A 19998-nucleotide genomic window follows, 5' to 3' on the forward strand; every position below is an offset into this window, starting at 1 on the left:
TGAAACTAAACAAGTCACAGAAAAGAAAGGATTTCATAAAGGTAAATGATGTCATCAGAATAAACAAAAGCAGCAGATACTCAGGTTCCTAATCAGGTCTATCTTCATAATCAAACACTGAGCTAAAATTTGAAAAACCTTTTTTGCCATTTGATGAGAATACCATAATGAAGAAATCTGCATATATTCTTTAAAAGCTCATAAAAGTAATCCCAATAAAACGGAGAGAAAAAAAGAAAAGACAAGCACATTTTTTTCCTATTAAGAATAATACCTTTCTCAGATTACTAAAATAATGTGAAACAATCACAGCAACCTAAACCTAAACTGCACATAAACATGTATTCCATAGAAGCAGCTGTTATTAAGAAGCAGCTAATTCTTCAGATTCACCCCAGTCTGAATACAAGAGAATAGAAATCCAAATAAAATTCCCTGGCACTATCTATAATTAGTGATACCAAATAGATTTTTTTTCCCTTTGTAGAAGAGCCACCTCATAATCACAGGAAAGGCTGTAAAGGAGCAGTGTTTAGTACGAAGTCTCAGTGCTAACTGCCTTGAAGTTTCAGAACTAGATGAAGGTGAGGGGATCAAAAGATTATATAATAAAAGAAAGGGGTCCCAAGCTATCAGCTGAAGGAGACTTCAGAGATTTCATTGATATATCATCCACTTTCACCCAAAAAAGTCAACCTATTCCTTCACCAAAACGATTACTATAAAACTTTAGTCCCTGATAAAATATACAGACAGAAGTACAAGGAAAAAAATGTTAATGCTGATTTTTCTTATGGTTATCCACAATTATTAATTCACTGTGTATGTCTTTATCCTAAACAAAAAGTAAATATAATAATTAAGAAAAAGAGGTTACCTCAAGTAGATGGCCAGTTAGAGGTCTCCATAGAATTTCTATTCGGTGCATGTTAACTAGACCAGTTTCTAACAATTTGGCAACAGCAAAAAGAGATGGTTCCTAGAGAGAAAACATAATACATTTTTATATTATAAGGAGAACCTGAGTATTTCACTTGTAAATGAAACTGAGAATACTGTGAAGAGCATGACTATAATTAATATATGATTAATTCGCAGTAAATAGAACAAAACCTCAGTTATCATAAGACAAGCCTTTCTGCCCACCCTCAAGTAACTAGAATAGCTCCTAATTGGAAAATTTGGTTGGGAAGAGAATGCTTTAGTGGGGAAAGAGTGAAAATTCAAAAATTATACCAGACACACAGAATGGCTAGTCTTCTAACCAGAAGGAAAGAATTTGCCTATGGACTGAACTGTGACTCCCACCCCCAAACTTCATATGCTGTAACTCTAACCCCCAGTCTGATGGTATATGGAGATAGGGTCTATATAGAGGTAATTCAGGTTAAAAGAGATCATAAGGGTGGGGCCCCAACACGATAAGATTAATGTCCTTATAAGAAGAAACACCAAAGAGCTTGTGAGCTCAGGCACACTCCTTTTCCCTCTTCTTCCCCCTTTTCCCTCTCCCTTTCCCTCTCTCCCTGCCATGTGAGGACACAGTGAGAAGGCAGCCATCTTTCAATCCAGGAAGAGCATCCACACCAGAACTGATCATGCTGGCAACCTGATTTTGGACTTCCAGCTTCCAGAACTATGAGAAAATTAATTTCTATAGTTTAAGTTATCCAGTCTACAGTATTTTGTTATGGCAGGCTAAGCTGACATATATATTCTTATTAGTGAAGTCTTCAAATGCTCAGGGTTTATGTGTTAATATCAGGAAATATGAAAAAAAAAAACAAAAAACAGAAAGGAGGCAACAGAGATCAGGGGAAAGAAGCATGATGTCAAGAAGAGGCAGAGATAAGCGCTGTCAGTTTAGACACTAACAGAAAAGTTGCAGACAGAAGACAAACCCCGTTCCTTAGTCGCTGGCATTTCAACAACAGAAAGGGAGTCAGTGTACCTCATAAATGGCTAAATTAGAGTACCTGGTCCATGTGTTATAAGAACAGTTTCAGTAAAAAGATCAAAGGGCAACTATCTCTAACCCAATATTAATAGAGGTAGTAAAATATACTTAAATGCAAACTAAGCTGACTAAAACCATGAGAATTTTTTGATGAGTGGATGTGGTACTTCAAAAGGAGACAATGCATTAGAAAAAACAAAAGGCAACTGAAATTTTAAAAGCAAATTAAGAGGATAATAGTTTTACAATTTTTAAGGAAAAAGATTTCGTAATTACTCTATACTCAACATTTTTACAGGGCTGATAAAAATCTCTTATGGAAATGAGTGATATTATCTTTCTTTCCTAGTAAAAGCCGTTGAACCAAGTACCCTGGGGTCTAAGACAAATATAGTCAGGTTGACCCTTCCTGCATGTGCTAATGCTGTAGGTACCCTAAAAATTTTTGTGGTAGAAAAATTCACCATTCTAGAGACAATATGATACAGTAGTTAAGACTGATGTCTATGAACTTTTAACATGTCCGTACTACCACTTAATAGCTATGTAACCTTGAGTAATTTTTTTTATTGAGGTATAACTGATTTATGATATTAGTTTCAGGTATACAACATAGTGATTCAAAATTTTTATAGATTATATTCCATTTATAGTTACTACAAAATATTGGCTATATTCCCTGTGCCATACAATATAACCTTGTTGCTTATTTATTTTATACATAACAGTTTGTACCTCTTAATTCCCTTACCCTATTTGCCCCTTCCTCCTTTCCTCTCCTCACTGGTAACTACTAGTTTGCTTTTTTTTTTATTATATTCACTAGTTTTGGGGGGGAGGTTTGTTTTGTTTTGTGTTTTTTTTTGATTCCACATATAGGTGATAACATACAGTATTTGTCTTTCTCTGTTTGACATATTTCACTAAGCATAATACCTTCCAAGTCCATCCATGTTGTTGCAAATTTCATGCTTTTTTAAGGCTACTAATTTTTTTTAACCTATGAAATGGAGATAATAATATACAGAAATGACCTCACGTTAGAAAGTGCCTGGCACATAATAAGTCCTCATAAATGTTGCCTAGTATTACCTCCTCCTTTTCCTCCTTCTTCTTATTCTAATGAGGATACACAGAGGAATCACGTAGCATTTAAAAGAATGTATATGTCCAGACCTCATACCCAAAGATTCTTATATTCATGAAGCCTAGAAAGTGGCCCTGACTTGTGCATTTTTAAAAAATGCCATACCTGACTTTGATGCACGCAAAACTTAGAGCCACAAGTGAAGTGGTTAAGAATGGAGCTCTGGGGCTTCCCTGGTGGCGCAGTGGTTAAGAATCCGCCTGCCAATGCAGGGGACACAGGTTCGAGCTCTGGTCCGGGAAGATCACACATGCCGCCGAGCAACTAAGCCCATGCACCACAACTACTGAGCCTGCACTCTAGAGCCTGTGAGCCACAACTACTGAGCCTGTGCGCAACAACTACTGAGGCCCGCGCGCCTAGAGCCCGTGCTCCACAACAAGAGAAGCCATCGCAGTGAGAAGTCTGCTCACCGCAATGAAGAGTAGGCCCCGCTCTCCGCAACTAGAGAAAAAGCCTGCGTGCAGCAACGAAGGCCCAATGCAGCCAAAAATAAAATAAAGAAAATAAATAAATTAAAAAAAAAAAAAAAAGAATGGAGCTCTGGAATGAGACATATGTGGGTTCAAATCCAAGTTCTACCAATCACTAAATAGGTGACCCTAGGCAGGTTATTTAAGCTAGTTTTATATTTCATCTGTAAAAAGGGGTTACTACTACTGAACCTGACAGAGTTGTCTTAAATGATTAAATAAAAATACGTTAGTACCTGACATACAGTAAACAAAGAATAATAGCTCTTTCATTATTTTTGTTGTTGTTATACTGAGTTTGGTAATACGCCTGCACAAGTATCATCAATATTGCCCCCTTCTACGAAAGAATTTGCAAGCTTTACCATCAGCTACCTCCTCAACACATTAGCACAAATTCCTGAAATGAGGACCAAAAATGAGATGACTGGTCACTTTAAAGCCACACCTAAAGGACAATGATATATACATTTTAATTCCTAAGCTATTTAATTCACTCAGAAGAGCTGACATTGATAAACTTTTTTAAAAAGTAAAAAAATACAAATGTTTCTACTTATTTTAACATCTGAACATTTATAAATTTTTATAGAAAGCACAACTGAATAATAAACTGTTTTACACCTCCATAAAAATAATTTTTATAAAGTTCATACTTGAATACTTCTAAAAACTTTTATTTCCATTCCTTATTCACCACATTACTTTACAAAATTAAATCCTAAAATGGAGAGATGTGACCCCATTCTCAGGGAAGTCATCTCTATTCCAGTGTATCCATTTTCTCAACACCTGTTCCCCCCAAGCCTCCCTGAAATATCACATCTACTCCTACAACTCTACTGAAATTATACTCCTCAAGGTGAACAATAAACTAATAATACTCAAATCTATTTTTTTCTCAATCCTCATTGATCCCGACTTCATGTAACATTTTTCTCTTCTGACTTCCATGAACCTGCCCTTTCATACATATATATCTCCTACCGTTCCTTCAATATTCAGCTCCAATCACAAATTTATCTTGATTAGTTTTAATTCATTTTAGTAAAAATATGTACTAAAAAATCTTATGTAACAAGTCAATAAGGATTCAGAAAATAGGTCTCATATCACTTAATATCTATACCATTTATTTAGACTCTCTTACCACCTTAACTGCCACTTATCCATGGGCCAAGTGGTTTACATGCTCTTTTAAAGTAGAAATCTTACATTTCCTTTATATTTTCTAGCAGAGTGTCATGTACATAGTAAACATACTGTACTTGTTGAGTGAATACATAAATTCTCAAGCCATTACCATATAAACTTGCTCAGATTTCATTAAGGTACTCTATTAAAAATATTATACTTTTGTGTTAAGAATTAATCTTAAGGATGTAGGATTATTGAAGGTATCAAGAATTTGATTACTTCACTGTATTTCATATTATCCTTGCCTTGATTTGGAGTAAACTATAATATATATTTTCAAATACCTGCATGTTTATGTAATTCTCTACGTGCTTTAATATACAAAACTTTGCCCTAATAAGATCTTATTGGCTAATCTTTAAATGAATTACATGAGCCAAGATGACAAGCCACAGTACCCAGAATTATAATTAAGGACTAGGCAGACAACATAATTTTGGATCCTACAGTTGGATATTAAATAAACCATAAGCTGCATTCTCTGCTTTTCTAATTATTTTCTGGGTGTCTTCATTTATTTGTAAATGGTCCAAGTACTATATTTATTCATTTTAAAATGTAGAAAGCATTTTATTTTAAATAATTTCTAAGGTATAAATAAACCCAAATATTCCCATGCTTTTCCAAGTTTAACAGAAAATGATATCTTGAGTATACAAAGAAATGTTCTCAAAAGTACTGTTCTATTCATTTAGTCAACAAACAAAGCAAAAATTTAATTTTCAAGGTAGGGAGAATCATTACCTTCAGAAAGAAATGATTAGCACCTTATTTTCCAACCCAACGAAGGCAAGAGAAACGGAGACATATATTCCTTGATTTAAAACTTGTACTGCCCCAATCATAAGTTGTAGTCATGAGGATTACTGTGACATTTTGTGGAACACACTTATAAATGTGGTATTGAATTATTCTTTATAGAAATATTTTAAAAAATATTCAGTACATGAGAGAAATGGACACAATTTAAAATCATAATACATACTGGCACATACCATAAGCCAAAAAATGTCCTCTTCACTCTCCCTTCAACAAATAACAACCATAAATATAAAAACCCAACAGAGCAGGGCTAGCCTACAAGGTATTAGTCCCACTTGTAAAACGCTAAGATCATAATGAATACACACCTTATTAAACAAAATAATATACCATATTTAACACAGAAAGGTAGAATATCACACCTTATTATTTCCATAGGCCATATCCATTGCTTCTAGGGATAAGGAACAAAGTGCATTTATTAAATGATGCAATGATACGTCATCAAGATACCTAAAAAAAAAAAAGAAGAAATAAGACATTATGATATAAAATATACAGCTAACAATAACGTTTGTATCAATTAAAAAAAACTGACTCTTACTGTGAGCTTTCAAACAATCTTGAAAGTATGTTGGAAATCACTGGCAAGTCTGTCATCACTGCTGTTGTTAGAACCTAAGAGAAGAATAAAATTAAATGTAACATATAAACATTTTGCGAAGTACTAATTGAGTAAGAATGACTAGAGCTTACTGTACTGGGTCCTTCTACAGCTCTCCCAGGTTTCAATGCACCACCACTACTAGGCTTTAATCCCAGAATCCATACTAGATGCTGTAAAAAAAAAAAAAAAAAATCAAAACAAAGAAATTTATAAACCTACAAAAATTCCAGTAACTAAAACTAAAATCAGTAGTAGGTTTCTAATAACTAAATATAAATTAGTAATTAATATTCATACAAAAGACTTATTACACCAAGCACAGGCAGTAGAACAGGCCATTATAAGAAACATCCCATTGCTTTGTACACTATGAGCCATGTCTTTTTTCTTTTTCTGACTTCTCCTTTTTCATACTTACTGTCTATTCAGGCCTGCCCAAAGCACTGATAGGCACTGGTGAGTTTAACCGTTAGCATTTAGATATTAAAAACAACATTGGCCTCTGACCCAGAGGCTACAACATACCTGTAGAGTTGCCAAGACAAGTTGCCATGATGTTCCAAGAACAGCCCCATGGCAGTGTGCCAAGTTAAGTAAAGTCCTCATACACTGGATATTTTTGGAAGTTAGCTATATGAAAAAAGGATATATTTGCAAGAACTGTTATGCATTCTTGAAAATTATAAGCTTATAAAGAAGTATTAACGTATTCAAATTTTTTTTACTAAAAAACAAAAATATTAAGAAAATAGGCTTGGATGGTTTTGTACAGAACAAATTCATTTGCTTAAAAGTTGTGTTATCATAGTTGGTTATAATAATGTCACTCCATATTTACCTAGTTTTTCTAAAAGTATCATTCAGATAAAAGTAAGTATAATGATGAATTTTGAGAAACATAAAAAAAGGTATGAAAGATTTCCTTGATAGTTAATTGGTATTAATTGGTTACCAAGAAAAGAAAAAGTACTTTACCATTACTGTCCCTTGAGGCTGGACTGCTAGCGGTTGACCCACTGCCACAACTTGCTGGTGAGATTCACTTGATGGACTGATCATCATAACACTTTGGCCCTGAATGGAATATGCTAGAACACAAAGGAAAACCTAAATAACTAAAATATACTTTTCATGTTGTACTCAAAGTAATGTTATATTTTAAAACATTAATTTGATTAAAATAAGTTCAACTATGACATTTACTTAGTTACCTATTATCTATATGCAAACATTTTGAAAACTCAGGAGGTGCAAAAACAAAGACAAGTTAGGCAAATATTAAGTAATTTTATATATAACTTTAACAAATTATAAAACTTTGGTAGATTGCTTCACAAGCAAAATAGAATTTAGGACACTTACTATTTTAAACATGTATTCCCAGTAAACTTTTCTACTTAAAGTTAGAAGAGAGACCAATACTCATATTTTCAGTTTGAAAACTAAGCATCACACTGAAATTTATTTATATGACATGTAACATGTAACAAAGTAATCAACAAGAAAAAAAAACCTTTTTGAATGTCAACTTAATCTAAGTGGTGGCAAACATTACTGTTCTACTAGTTCCATTAAAAACAAAACAAACTAACCACTCCCATTTCAGTAGTATGCTAGAGTTTACAAAGGACTTCTAGATTTATCTTCTTTTATCCTCACAATCATTGTTTAAAATTGGTATTATTCTGCCCTACTCCCACCTTCATTGTTTTAAAAAGATGGAAGAAATTGAGGCTCAGGGACATTAACTTCCCACAGAGGTCAGAGACTCAGTGAGTGGAAAAGCAGAGGCTTGAACTCAGAATTTCTATAATCTCTTCCCTATGCCATGTCACCCCACTAGATGACGAGAACTCTGAGGAAGCTGAAATCTTACATTTGTTGGAAAGTGTGGCTGCAGTGGTGGTATTCAATACAGTAAGAGCGTAATGCGGAGGCAGGGAACCTTTGCATATTGCAGTTATAAAGGCATCTCTTGAAGTTACAAGGCCCAGTCTTCCACAAAGAGCAGCCATAGTCAGTTCAGCTTTTAAAATATTCTCAGTGGCAGCTTCATCTGTGCTGAAAAGAAGAAGTATTTTATTTAGTATGATTAATTTATTTTAAATTATGCTGCCAAACATGATGTGGAATTAGGCAGTCAGTAAAGTTTTAAGAAAATCTATTTAAAACGTTGTCAAAATCAGTCTACTTAAGAAGAACGTTTAACTAATAAACCTCTGAAAATTTGAACTGGTTAAAAGCAATTTATGACACATATATTCATTAATGAAGAAAATGGTCAAGAACTCAAAGACATAACTTAAAAATATCAAGCATTTAAAAATCAGTAAATTCTATAATTCTGAAGAAAAACATCAAAAAAATTGAATAATATAATCATCATCATTGTAAAAGTGGTAGTAAAGCTTAAAATGAAAAAGGCATTCTGTGGATAAAGAAGATGTGGCACATATATACAATGGAATATTACTCAGCCATAAAAAGAAACGAAATTGAGTTATTTGTAGTGAGGTGGATGGACCTAGAGTCTGTCATACAGAGTGAAGTAAGTCAAAAAGAGAAAAACAAATACCGTATGCTAACACATATATATGGAATCTAAAAAAAAAAAAAAAAAAAAGATTCTGATGAATCTAGGGGCAGGACAGGAATAAAGACGCAGATGTAGAGAATGGACTTGAGGACACGGGGAGGGGGAAGGGTAAGCTGGGACGAAGTGAGAGAGTAGCACTGACATATATACACTACCAAATGTAAAATAGATAGCTAGTGGGAAGCAGCCACATAGCATAGCACAGGGAGATCAACTCGGTGCTTTGTGTCCACCTAGAGGGGTGGGATTGGGGGGTGAGGGAGACGCAAGAGGGAGGAGATATGGGGATATATGTATATTGATTCACTTTGTTATACAGCAGAAACTAACACACCATTGTAAAACAATTATACTCCAATAAAGATGTTAAAAAAAAGAAAAAGGCATTCTGTTATTTTAGGATTGTATTTTCCATTATAACATGTGACAATAGGATGGGGGAGGAGGATGGCAGAAAAATAATAACATTCCACAAACATAAAAACTAATATTAGGAAATAATTCTCAGGATAAATTTAAGGAAACCATTTTAATGGTTTGTTGTTTTCTTTTTAACTGCCACATGCAATATAAAACTTACAAAGACTTAATACCTGGCATCAAGAAGGAGTGAGAGTGCAGCAAGCAGACCACACCAGCAGGCATTCACCATTTCTTCCCAAACAGCTCTACTAACTTAAAGGAAAAACATACAATATTTAATGATAATTATAGATGTCACAGAACTTGACAATATGTCAAACTCTATAATCCCCCTTATCACTTGGTAATATAGCAAATATTCCAAAAACAACTCAATTATTAAATACTAAAGCTGTAACATTTAATATATATCTGAATAAATGAAAATTTTAAAACCATACCATAGTTTCAGAATTCAAGAAGTCTATTTTTTTTTTTGGTTGTGCCGTGTGGCTTGTGGGATCTTAGTTCACCCACCAGGGATAGAACCTGGTCCCTCAGCAGTGAGAGCGCAGAGTCCTAAACACTGGACCGCCAGGGAATTCCCAAGAAGTTTTAAAACTGAGTTGTTTTAACATATCAATGATAAGATCTTTCTTACAAAAGTGACCTTCAAAATATATATATATATTTATATATATAATATCAGTTCCTATTCCCTTCCATTTCATTGGGCCAAACTTTTGGCCTGTGTGACCAGCTGGCAGTGAGACACTGGGATAAGCAGGCTCAGCCACGAGACTGGTTACATACACTGTAAATCGTGCAAATAAGTAAATACACAGAGTAAAATAGGATCAAGTTTCTCACTGTTGGAGAAGGAAATTACAAATATGGAAAGTTAAAAGTAAACCCTGTGGTATTAAACTGGAATTGAAAAAATTGGTGTGACCTCATGGTATTTAATATAGAGAGATATATGTTTTTATTTTTATTTATTTATTTTTTAAAGATCTTTTTTAAAATTTATTTATTTATTTATTTATGGCTGTGTGGGGCCTTCATTGCCACGCGTGGGCTTTCTCTAGTTGCAGCGAGCGGGGGCTACACTTCGTTGTGGTGCGCGGGCTTCTCATTGTGGTGGCTTCTCCTGTTGCGGAGCACGGGCTCTAGGCGCTCAGGCTTCAGTAGTTGTGGCTTGCAGGCTCTAGAGTGCAGGCTTAGTAGTTGTGGTGCACGGGCTTAACTGCTCCGCAGTATGTGGGATCTTCCCAGACCAGGGTTCGAATGTGTCCCCTGCATTGGCAGGTAGATTCTTAACCACTGCACCACCAGGGAAGTCCCAAGATACATATTTTTAAAATGTAGATAGATGTGTGCTCATGTATGTGTGTATTTCTATTCAAGTACCAAGAAGCATACCTAATGCCCATGTGTTAGTTTCTAAATACTATTCTCCACTAAAAGGAACTAGGGCTCCTTGGAAAAATAACAGACTCCTAGGTTAGGCAAGAAAAATCCAAGATGATCTTAGAACATACTGCTGTATCAGACAGTAAGGTAGTGCTCAGAAAATGACAAAAGGACATGGGATGATAAAAGGACACAGGGGCTAGCTTGAAAGGGCTCCCAAATGGCCGTGTCAGGGATAATGAGCGTCAAACCAAATAATGATAATCAAAGATTGTAACTCTTTGAATAAAATAGGAATGCGAGAGTCTACACTAATACAAATAAATAAATGAAACAAAATAAATGAGGAAGAAGGGAAAGCTCTCTTTTACAGGTGTCTCAAAGTATTTCTCCAGAAAAAGTTAATAATTAACTTTATACTGAAGAAACAAGGCACACATCATACTAACCAAATGATAAAAGTTAACATCACCAGTGTATAGCATTGCAACATTTCTGTGGTAGCTCTGCCAAAAATGAATATATTGAATCTAATTATGAGGGAACAAAAACAAACCCAAGTTGACTGGGTTGTTCTCTTCAAAAATGTCAAGGTCATATAAAACATGGAAAAATTGAGGAATTGTTCCAGACTGAAGGAGAGTATAGAGACATGCAACTGAATTCAACATGTAATCCTAGACCATAAAGGACATCACTGAGGCAAATGGCAAAATTTGAAGGACATGTGGGATTCGATGACATATTGAATTGATGCTAAATTTCTGATGGTGACTATACTGTGGTTAAGTAGGAAACTGTCTTTATTTTTAGAGAATACACTTTAAAGTACTAAGGGGTAATGGGCAACATGTCTGCAACTTATTCTCAAATAGTTCAGAAAAAAAGTATAGTGACATATATATAGAGAGAATGATAACGCAAATATGGTAGTTAACAATTGGAATATCATGGTGAAGGATATATGGAAACTATTATCTTTGCAATTTCCCTGTAAATTTAAAATTATTTCAAAATAAAAATTAAAAATACAGAATCATAATAATATACCTATTGCTTTATCCATTTGGTCTGATGTTGACTGTAATTCTTGCTGTTCTGATGACTGTGCTGGTGAAGAAACTGCTTCAGCGGTAGAAGTCTGACGTTCTGTTTCAACCTCTCCTAACTCTCCTTCAATCATAGTAGTGATTCCACGTACAAGGTCTAGCAAACAATGGAATGCCACGGACATAGCATAACCTTCTGGTATAGTCGGGGGCTCAACTTTGTCCAACATCTCTAGGCTGAAATTATGAAAAAATCAGATGCTTAATGAGAAGCCACAATGATGAAAATATATATAACTATTTTCATAATCTGTAGACTACAGAAATTAAGATTAACAGAATAGCAAAAGTAAATCATCACTACTGGGTTTCTTTCCTTTGGAGGACAGATCCCTTCATGGTATTCTAAGAAACTGATTAGAAAAATTAAGGCCTGACCAGTATGATAACTGATTATTTTAATAATTCACGTTTTGCTTCTCCCCCAAGTTGTGCCAGTATTTTCATTAATTGTTGACATTAGAAAAAATACTTATATACAAAATAGAAAAAGACAGATTACAACCCATCTCAAACTCTGACTTAGCTTCTTTTAAAATAAGCTGCTATATAAAATCGGTAAACAACAAGGACCTACTATATAGCACAGAGAACTATACTCAATATCCTGTAATAACCTGTAATGGAAAAGAATCTGAAAAAGAGTATCTATAAATATTTATGTATAACTGAAATCACTTTGCTGTACACTTGAAACTAACACAATATTGTAAATTAACTATAATTTTAAAAAGGTAATAAATAAATAAATTAAATAAGATGTTATAAAATCAAATCAATCCTATAAAGAGGAAAAGAAGCTTTCATACTAGGGAAAATTATTACTGTAAGATATCCAGCTCATCTGTCATCCTATAATCTCAGATACAATCAGCCAACTGGGTAAGGTAATACCTAAAGCATCAGTGTGTCACGTTCAAATTTTAGAGCAAGTTATACTCCATAATTAGGACATAGCTTTCAGACGGAAAGACAACAAACCTTTTGTTTTAAATCATGACAAACAGGTTTTAAATTCCTTAAAATGGAAATCTGTCAAGATAATTCAATGGAGAAAGAATAATTCAATGGGGAAAGAACTAATGGATATTCACATGTAAAAGAGTGATACTGGAGCCTTACCTCATACCATATACAAAAATTAACTCAAAATGAATCAACTGGGGCTTCCCTGGTGGCGCAGTGGTTGAGAATCTGCCTGCCAATGCAGGGGACACGGGTTCGAGCCCTGGTCTGGGAAGATCCCACATGACGTAGAGCAACTAGGCCCGTGAGCCACAATTACTGAGCCTGCGCTCCGCAACAAGAGAGGCCGCGATAGTGAGAGGCCCACGCACCGTGATGAAGAGTGGCCCCCACTTGCCGCAACTAGAGAAAGCCCTTGCACAGGAATGAAGACCCAACACAGCCATAAATAAATAAATAAATAAAATTTTAAAAAAAATTAAAAAAAAAAAAAATGAATCAATGACCTAAATGTAAGATCTAAAACTAAAAACTCTTAGAAGAAAACATGGGCAAAAATCTTTATGACCTCAAATTATGAAATGGTTTGTTAGGTATGATATCAAAATGCATAAGCGACCAAAGGAAAAACAGATAAACTGAATTCATCAAAATTAAAAATGATCGTGCTTCAAAGGACACTATCAAGAAAATGAAAAGACAATCCATAGAATGCAAGAAAATTTTTGCAAATCATATACCTGATAAGGGACTACATCTTGAATATGTAAGAACTTTCACAACTCAATAATAATAATTTAAAAAACCCAATTAAAAAGGAGCAAAGGATTTCAATAGATATTTCTCCCAAGATGATATATAAATGGCCAATAAGCACATGAATGAGATGCTCAATGTCACTGGTCATTAGAGAAATACAAATTTGAAACACAGTAATATACCACTTACCCACTAGGACGGCTATAATCAAAAGACAGTAACAAGTATTGCTAAGGATGTGGTGAAACTTAAACCCTCACACATTGTTGGTGAAAATGTAAAATGGTGTGGTCGCTTGGGAAAACAGCTTGGCAGTTCATCAGAAAGTAAAACGTAGAGTAACTATATGGCCCAGCAATTCCACTCCTAGGTATACATCCAGTAGAAATGAAAACATATATGCAAAAACTTGCAGGCAAATGTTCATAGCAGCATTATTCATAGCCAAAAAGTGGAAACAACCCAAATGCCCATCAACTGACAATGAGATAAACAAAATGTGGTATTATCATACGGTGGAATATTATTCAGCCACAAACAGAAAGTACTGGTACAACCTGCAACATAGATGAACCTTCAAAACATTATGCTGAATAAAAGAAGCCTGACACACAAGAATATTTATTGTATGATTCCACTCATATGAAATATCCAGAATAAGCAAATCAACAGAGAAAGCAGATTAGTAGTTGCTAAGGGGTAGGGAAAGGGAGATTGGAGAATGACTGCTTATGGATATGGCTTTTTTTTTTTCTGGGGTGACGAACAAGTTCTGAAATTAGATGGTGCTTATGGTTGCCTAATGTCTGAATATAATAAAACCATGAACTGTACATTGTAAAAGGGCAAATTTTATCCTTTGTTACTTATATCTCAAAAACAAAATTGAAATCACTAAAGATCATAATAAGAAAAGCTAATAAAAGTAATTTCCAAACTCAAATTCTAGAAGTCTCCTAATCATAATCAATATAAGGTAGGAAATTTATAAAGATGTAAAACTCAGAATAAACAATAAAAACACCTATGTATACCTATCATTTACTGAGCAATTTACTCTCAGCCTGGGACACTAAGGGTTTTTTTTTTAATGTACCCCATTTAACTCCTCACAAAAACCCTAAGAGATACAGATGATGAAACTGTGAACTATGGTGACAGTTATCAGTCAGCAGTTTTTAACCCAAGTCTGACTCTAAAGCCTATCAATTTAACCCTTATGGGCCAACTCTCAGTATTTTTAAAATTTAGGTAATCAATACAAACATATTTATATTACTGATCAAGATATTTAAGCTCAAATGGGGAAGTGAAGTTTATGGGTTTAATCTTTGCCAGGCCAAGGAGCCTTAAAGCTTAAAGAGCCACATACTAAACCAATCAGTGCCAAGCATCTTGTTAGACAAATCTCTGTTCTCAAAGAATATATCATCTATTGGGAAAATGCATCTAAAACAGATAAAATACTCCTAAACATCACAAACTCTAATTCCCATATTCTGTGGTACAGACTTTAAGCACTAGAATAGTTAAGAGAAAAAGGTAATTTATACCACAAACCTAAACAAATCCACACTTTCTTAACTGTTTCAGTGTTGCTTTATTATAATTACTACACAAACTCCACTTTTAGATTGAAGGTAACCCATTTATTTAAATATTTTAAAATTAAAGTCAAGTTGAAAAAACTGTCACAAGCCCAACTTGGAAGGGAGCCATAGTATAATAAATCTGAAAGAATATATTGTCATCAATTATGTCAAAACTACTTGTCTATATGTCACTTAAGTTTTCAAATTATTACACACTTAAGAAGTCAAAAAGAATTGTATACACAATTAAGATTTATATGTATGTCTTCAAAGAAAACAGTGAAAATCATTTTATACTAAAACTCACAATGAATGAATAAAAGATACCAATTCAACAGGTAAGTCCCAATGTGAACATACTAACCCATTTACAAAAGAAACCCAATATTTTCTGTCTATTTATGATTTCAGAAGTGAGTAATGTCAGTATCTATAGCACTGAAAAAAAGAAAAGAAAATCCATTTATATGTTCCTTTAGAGATTTAGTCCTAACCTTGTATTAAAGATAAGAAAATTAAGATCAAGTGAAATAAAGTGCCCTACTCAAAATCATAGAATTTAGTAGCAGAACTAGTTAAAATCCAAGTCTCTTAATTGATGAGGATTAAATAATCAATAAACAACTTGGTAGAGACTTCTATTAACAAAAAAAAAAAGCAATTCTGCAACTTGGCCAAGTATTTACTCTCCTGTTATTTGTTCTTATTTTTCTTCCTCAATCATGTATCTTCACTCTTTCAATTATGTCTTTGCACAAGCAAAAGCTGAGAGAATTCAGCACCGCCAAACCAGCTTTAAAACAAATGCTAAAGGAACTTCTCTAGGCAGGAAACACAAGAGAAGGAAAAGACCTACAATAACAAACCCAAAACAATTAAGAAAACGGTAATAGGAACATACATATCAATAACTACCTTAAATGTAAATGGATTAAAAGCTCCAACCAAAAGACACAGACTGGCTGAATGGATACAAAAACAAGACCCGTATATATGCTGTCTACAAGAGACCCACTTCAGACCTAGGGACACATACAGACTGAAAGTGAGGGGATGGAAAAAGATATTCCATGCAAATGGAGATCAAAAGAAAGTTGGAGTAGCAATTCTCATATCAGACAAAATAGATTTTAAAATAAAGACTATTACATGAGACAAAGAAGGACACTACAAAATGATCAAGGGATCAATCCAAGAAGAAGATATAACAATTGTAAATATTTATGCACCCAACATAGGAGCACCTCAATACGTAACGCAAATGCTAACAGCCATAAAAGAGGAAATCAACAGTAACACAATCATAGTAGGGGACTTTAACACCCCACTTTCACCAATGGATAGATGATCCAAAATGAAAATAAATAAGGAAACACAAGCTTTAAATGACACACTAAACAAGATGGACTTGATTGATATTTATACGACATTCCATCCAAAAACAGCAGATTACACTTTCTTCTCAAGTGCTCATGGAACATTCCCCAGGATAGATCCTATCTTGGGTCACAAATCAAGCCTTGGTAAATTTAAGAAAACTGAAATCATATCAAGTATCTTTTCTGACCACAACGCTATGAGACTAGATATCAATTACAGGAAAAAACCTGTAAAAAAAGCAAACATATGGAGGCTAAACAATACACTACTAAATAACCAAGAGATCACTGAAGAAATCAAAGAGGAAATCAGAAAATACCTAGAAACAAATGACAATGAAAACACGACGACCCAAAACCTATACGATGCAGCAAAAGCAGTTCTAAGAGGGAAGTTTATAGCAATACAATCCTACCTCAAGAAACAAGAAACATCTCAAATAAACAACCTAACCTTACACCTAAAGCAATTAGAGAAAGAAGAAAAAAAGAACCCCCAAAGTTAGCAGAAGGAAAGAAATCATAAAGATCAGATCAGAAATAAATGAAAAAGAAATGAAGGAAACGATAGCAAAGATCAATAACACTAAAAGCTGGTTCATTGAGAAGATAAACACAATTGATAAACCATTAGCCAGACTCATCAAGAAAAAAAGGGAGAAGACTCAAATCAATAGAATTAGAAATGAATAAAGGAGAAGTAACAACTGACATTGCAGAAATACAAAGAATCATGAGAGATTACTACAAGCAACTATATGCCAATAAAATGGACAGCCTGGAAGAAATGGACACATTCTTAGAAAAGCACAACCTTCCGAGACTGAACCAGGAAGAAACAGAAAATATAAACAGACCAATCACAAGCACTGAAATTGAGACTGTGATTAAAAATCTTCCAACAAACAGGAGTCCAGGACCACATGGCTTCACAGGTGAATTCTACCAAACATTTAGAGAAAAGCTAACACCTATCCTTCTCAAACACTTCTAAAATATAGCAGAGGGAGGAACACTCCCAAACTCATTCTACAAGGCCACCATCACCCTGATACCAAAACCAGACAAAGATGTCACAAAGAAAGAAAACTACAGGCCAATATCACTGATGAACATAGATGCAAAAATCCTCCACAAAATCCTAGCAAACAGAATCCAACAGCACATTAAACAAATCATACACCATGATCAAGTGGGGTATACTCCAGGAATGCAAGGATTCTTCAATATACACAAATCAACCAATGTGATAAACCATATTAACAAACTGAAAGAGAAAAACCATATGATCATGTCAATAGCTGCAGAAAAAGCTTTCGACAAAATTCAACACCCATTTATGAGAAAAACCCTCCAGAAAGCAGGCATAGAGGGAACTTACCTCAACATAATAAAGGCCATATATGACTAACCCACAGCCAAGATAGTTCTCAATGGTGAAAAGCTGAAACCATTTCCTCTAAGATCAGGAACAAGACAAGGTCTTCCAGTCTCAACCACTATTATTCAACATAGTTTTGGAATATTCAACCACAGCAATCAGAGAAGAAAAAGAAATAAAAGGAATCCAAATCGGAAAAGAAGTAAAGCTGTCACTGTTTGCAGATGACATGATATTATACATAGAGAATCCTAAAGATGTTACCAGAAAACTACTAGAGCTAATCAATGAATTTGGTAAAGTAGCAGGATACAAAATTAATGCACAGAAATCTCTTGCATTCCTATACACTAATGATGTAAAATCTGAGAGAGAAATTAAGGAAACACTCCCATTTACCACTGCAACAAAAAGAATAAAATACCTAGGAATAAATCTACCTAAGGAGGCAAAAGACCTGTATGAAGAAAACTATAAGACACTGATGAAAGAAATTTAAGACAATACAAACAGATGGAGAGATATACCATGTTCTTGGATTGGAAGAATCAACATCGTGAAAATGACTATACTACCCAAAGCAATCTACAGATTCAATGCAATCCCTATCAAACTACCAATGGCATTTTTCACAGAACTAGAACAAAAAATTTCACAATTTGTATGAAAACACAAAAGACCCCGAATAGCCAAAGCAATCTTGAGAAAGAAAAACAGAGCTGGAGGAATCAGGCTCCCTGACTTCAGACTATACTACAAAGCTACAGTAATCAAGACAGTATGGTATAAAAACAGAAATATAGATCAATGGAACAGGATAGAAAGGCCAGAGATAAACCCACGCACATATGGTCACCTTATTTTTGATAAAGGAGGCAAGAATATACAATGGAGAAAAGACAGCCTCTTCAATAAGTGGTGCTGGGAAAATTGGACAGCTACACGTAAAAGAATGAAATTAGAACACTGCCTAACACCATATACAAAAATAAACTCTAAATGGATTAAAGACCTAAATGTAAGACCAGACACTATAAAACTCTTAGAGGAAAACATAGGCAGAACACTCTATGACATAATCACAGCAAGATCCTTTTTGACCCACCTCCTAGAGAAATGGAAATAAAAACACAAATAAACAAATGGGACCTAATGAAACTTAGAAGCTTTTGCACAGCAAAGGAAAACATAAACAAGATGAAAAGACAACCCTCAGAATGGGAGAAAATATTTGCAAATGAAGCAACTGACAAAGGATTAATCTCCAAAATTTACAAGCAGCTCATGCAGCTCAATATCAAAAAACAAACTACCCAATCCAAAAATGGGCAGAAGATCTAAACAGACATCTCTCCAAAGAAGACATACAGATTGCCAACAAACACATGAAAGGATGTTCAACATCACTAATCATTAGAGAAATGCAAATCAAAACTACAATGAGGTAGCACCTCATACCAGTCAGAATGGCCATCATCAAAAAATCTACAAACAATAAATGCTGGAGAGAGTGTGGAGAAAAGGGAACCCTCTTGCACTGTTGGTGGGAATGTCAATTGATACAGCCACTATGGAAAACAGTATGGAGATTCCTTAGAAAACTAAAAATAGAACTACCATACGACCCAGCAATCCCACTACTGGGCATATACCCTGAGAAAACCATAATTCAGAAAGAGTCATGTACCACAATGTTTACTGCAGCTCTATTTACAATAGCCAGGACATGGAAGCAACCTAAGTGTCCATCAACAGATGAATGGATAAAGAAGATGTGGCACATATATACAATGGAATATTACTCAGCCATAAAAAGAAACAAAATTGAGTTATTTGTAGTGAGGTGGATGGACCTAGAGTCTGTCATACAGAGTGAAGTAAGTCGGAAAGAGAAAAACAAATACTGCATGTTAAAACATATACATGGAATCTAAAAAAAAAAAGGTTCTGAAGAACCTAGGGGCAGGACAGGAATAAAGATGCAGACATAGAGAATGGACTTGAGGACACGGGGAGGGGGAAGGGTAAGCTGGGACGAAGTGACAGAGTGGTATGGACATATATACACTACCAAACGTAAAATCGATAGCTAGTGGGAAGCAGCCACATAGCACAGGGAGATCAACTTGGTGCTCTGTGACCACCTAGAGGGGTGGGATAGGGAGGGTAGGAGGGAGACCCAAGAGGGAGGAGATATG

General features: G+C 34.6%; 1 protein-coding gene across 3 annotated transcripts in view; it reads right to left on the reverse strand.

Annotated features, from left to right (window-relative positions):
• MON2 (MON2 homolog, regulator of endosome-to-Golgi trafficking) overlaps window positions 1–19998 on the reverse strand; it is a 126962-nt gene that overhangs the window by 57473 nt on the left and 49491 nt on the right. For all 3 annotated transcript variants that reach the window (XM_007179735.3, XM_057556456.1, XM_007179734.3), the window contains 9 exons: window positions 11665–11900; window positions 9393–9474; window positions 8080–8264; window positions 7179–7291; window positions 6729–6833; window positions 6293–6373; window positions 6141–6214; window positions 5959–6049; window positions 878–979 (listed from right to left, as the gene is read on the reverse strand). In XM_007179735.3, the coding sequence (XP_007179797.2) occupies window positions 878–979; window positions 5959–6049; window positions 6141–6214; window positions 6293–6373; window positions 6729–6833; window positions 7179–7291; window positions 8080–8264; window positions 9393–9474; window positions 11665–11900 (1069 nt within the window). The remainder of the gene's footprint in view (window positions 1–877; window positions 980–5958; window positions 6050–6140; window positions 6215–6292; window positions 6374–6728; window positions 6834–7178; window positions 7292–8079; window positions 8265–9392; window positions 9475–11664; window positions 11901–19998) is intronic.

This window comes from Balaenoptera acutorostrata, chromosome 11, assembly GCF_949987535.1.
Source record: "Balaenoptera acutorostrata chromosome 11, mBalAcu1.1, whole genome shotgun sequence".
NCBI lineage: Eukaryota > Metazoa > Chordata > Mammalia > Artiodactyla > Balaenopteridae > Balaenoptera > Balaenoptera acutorostrata.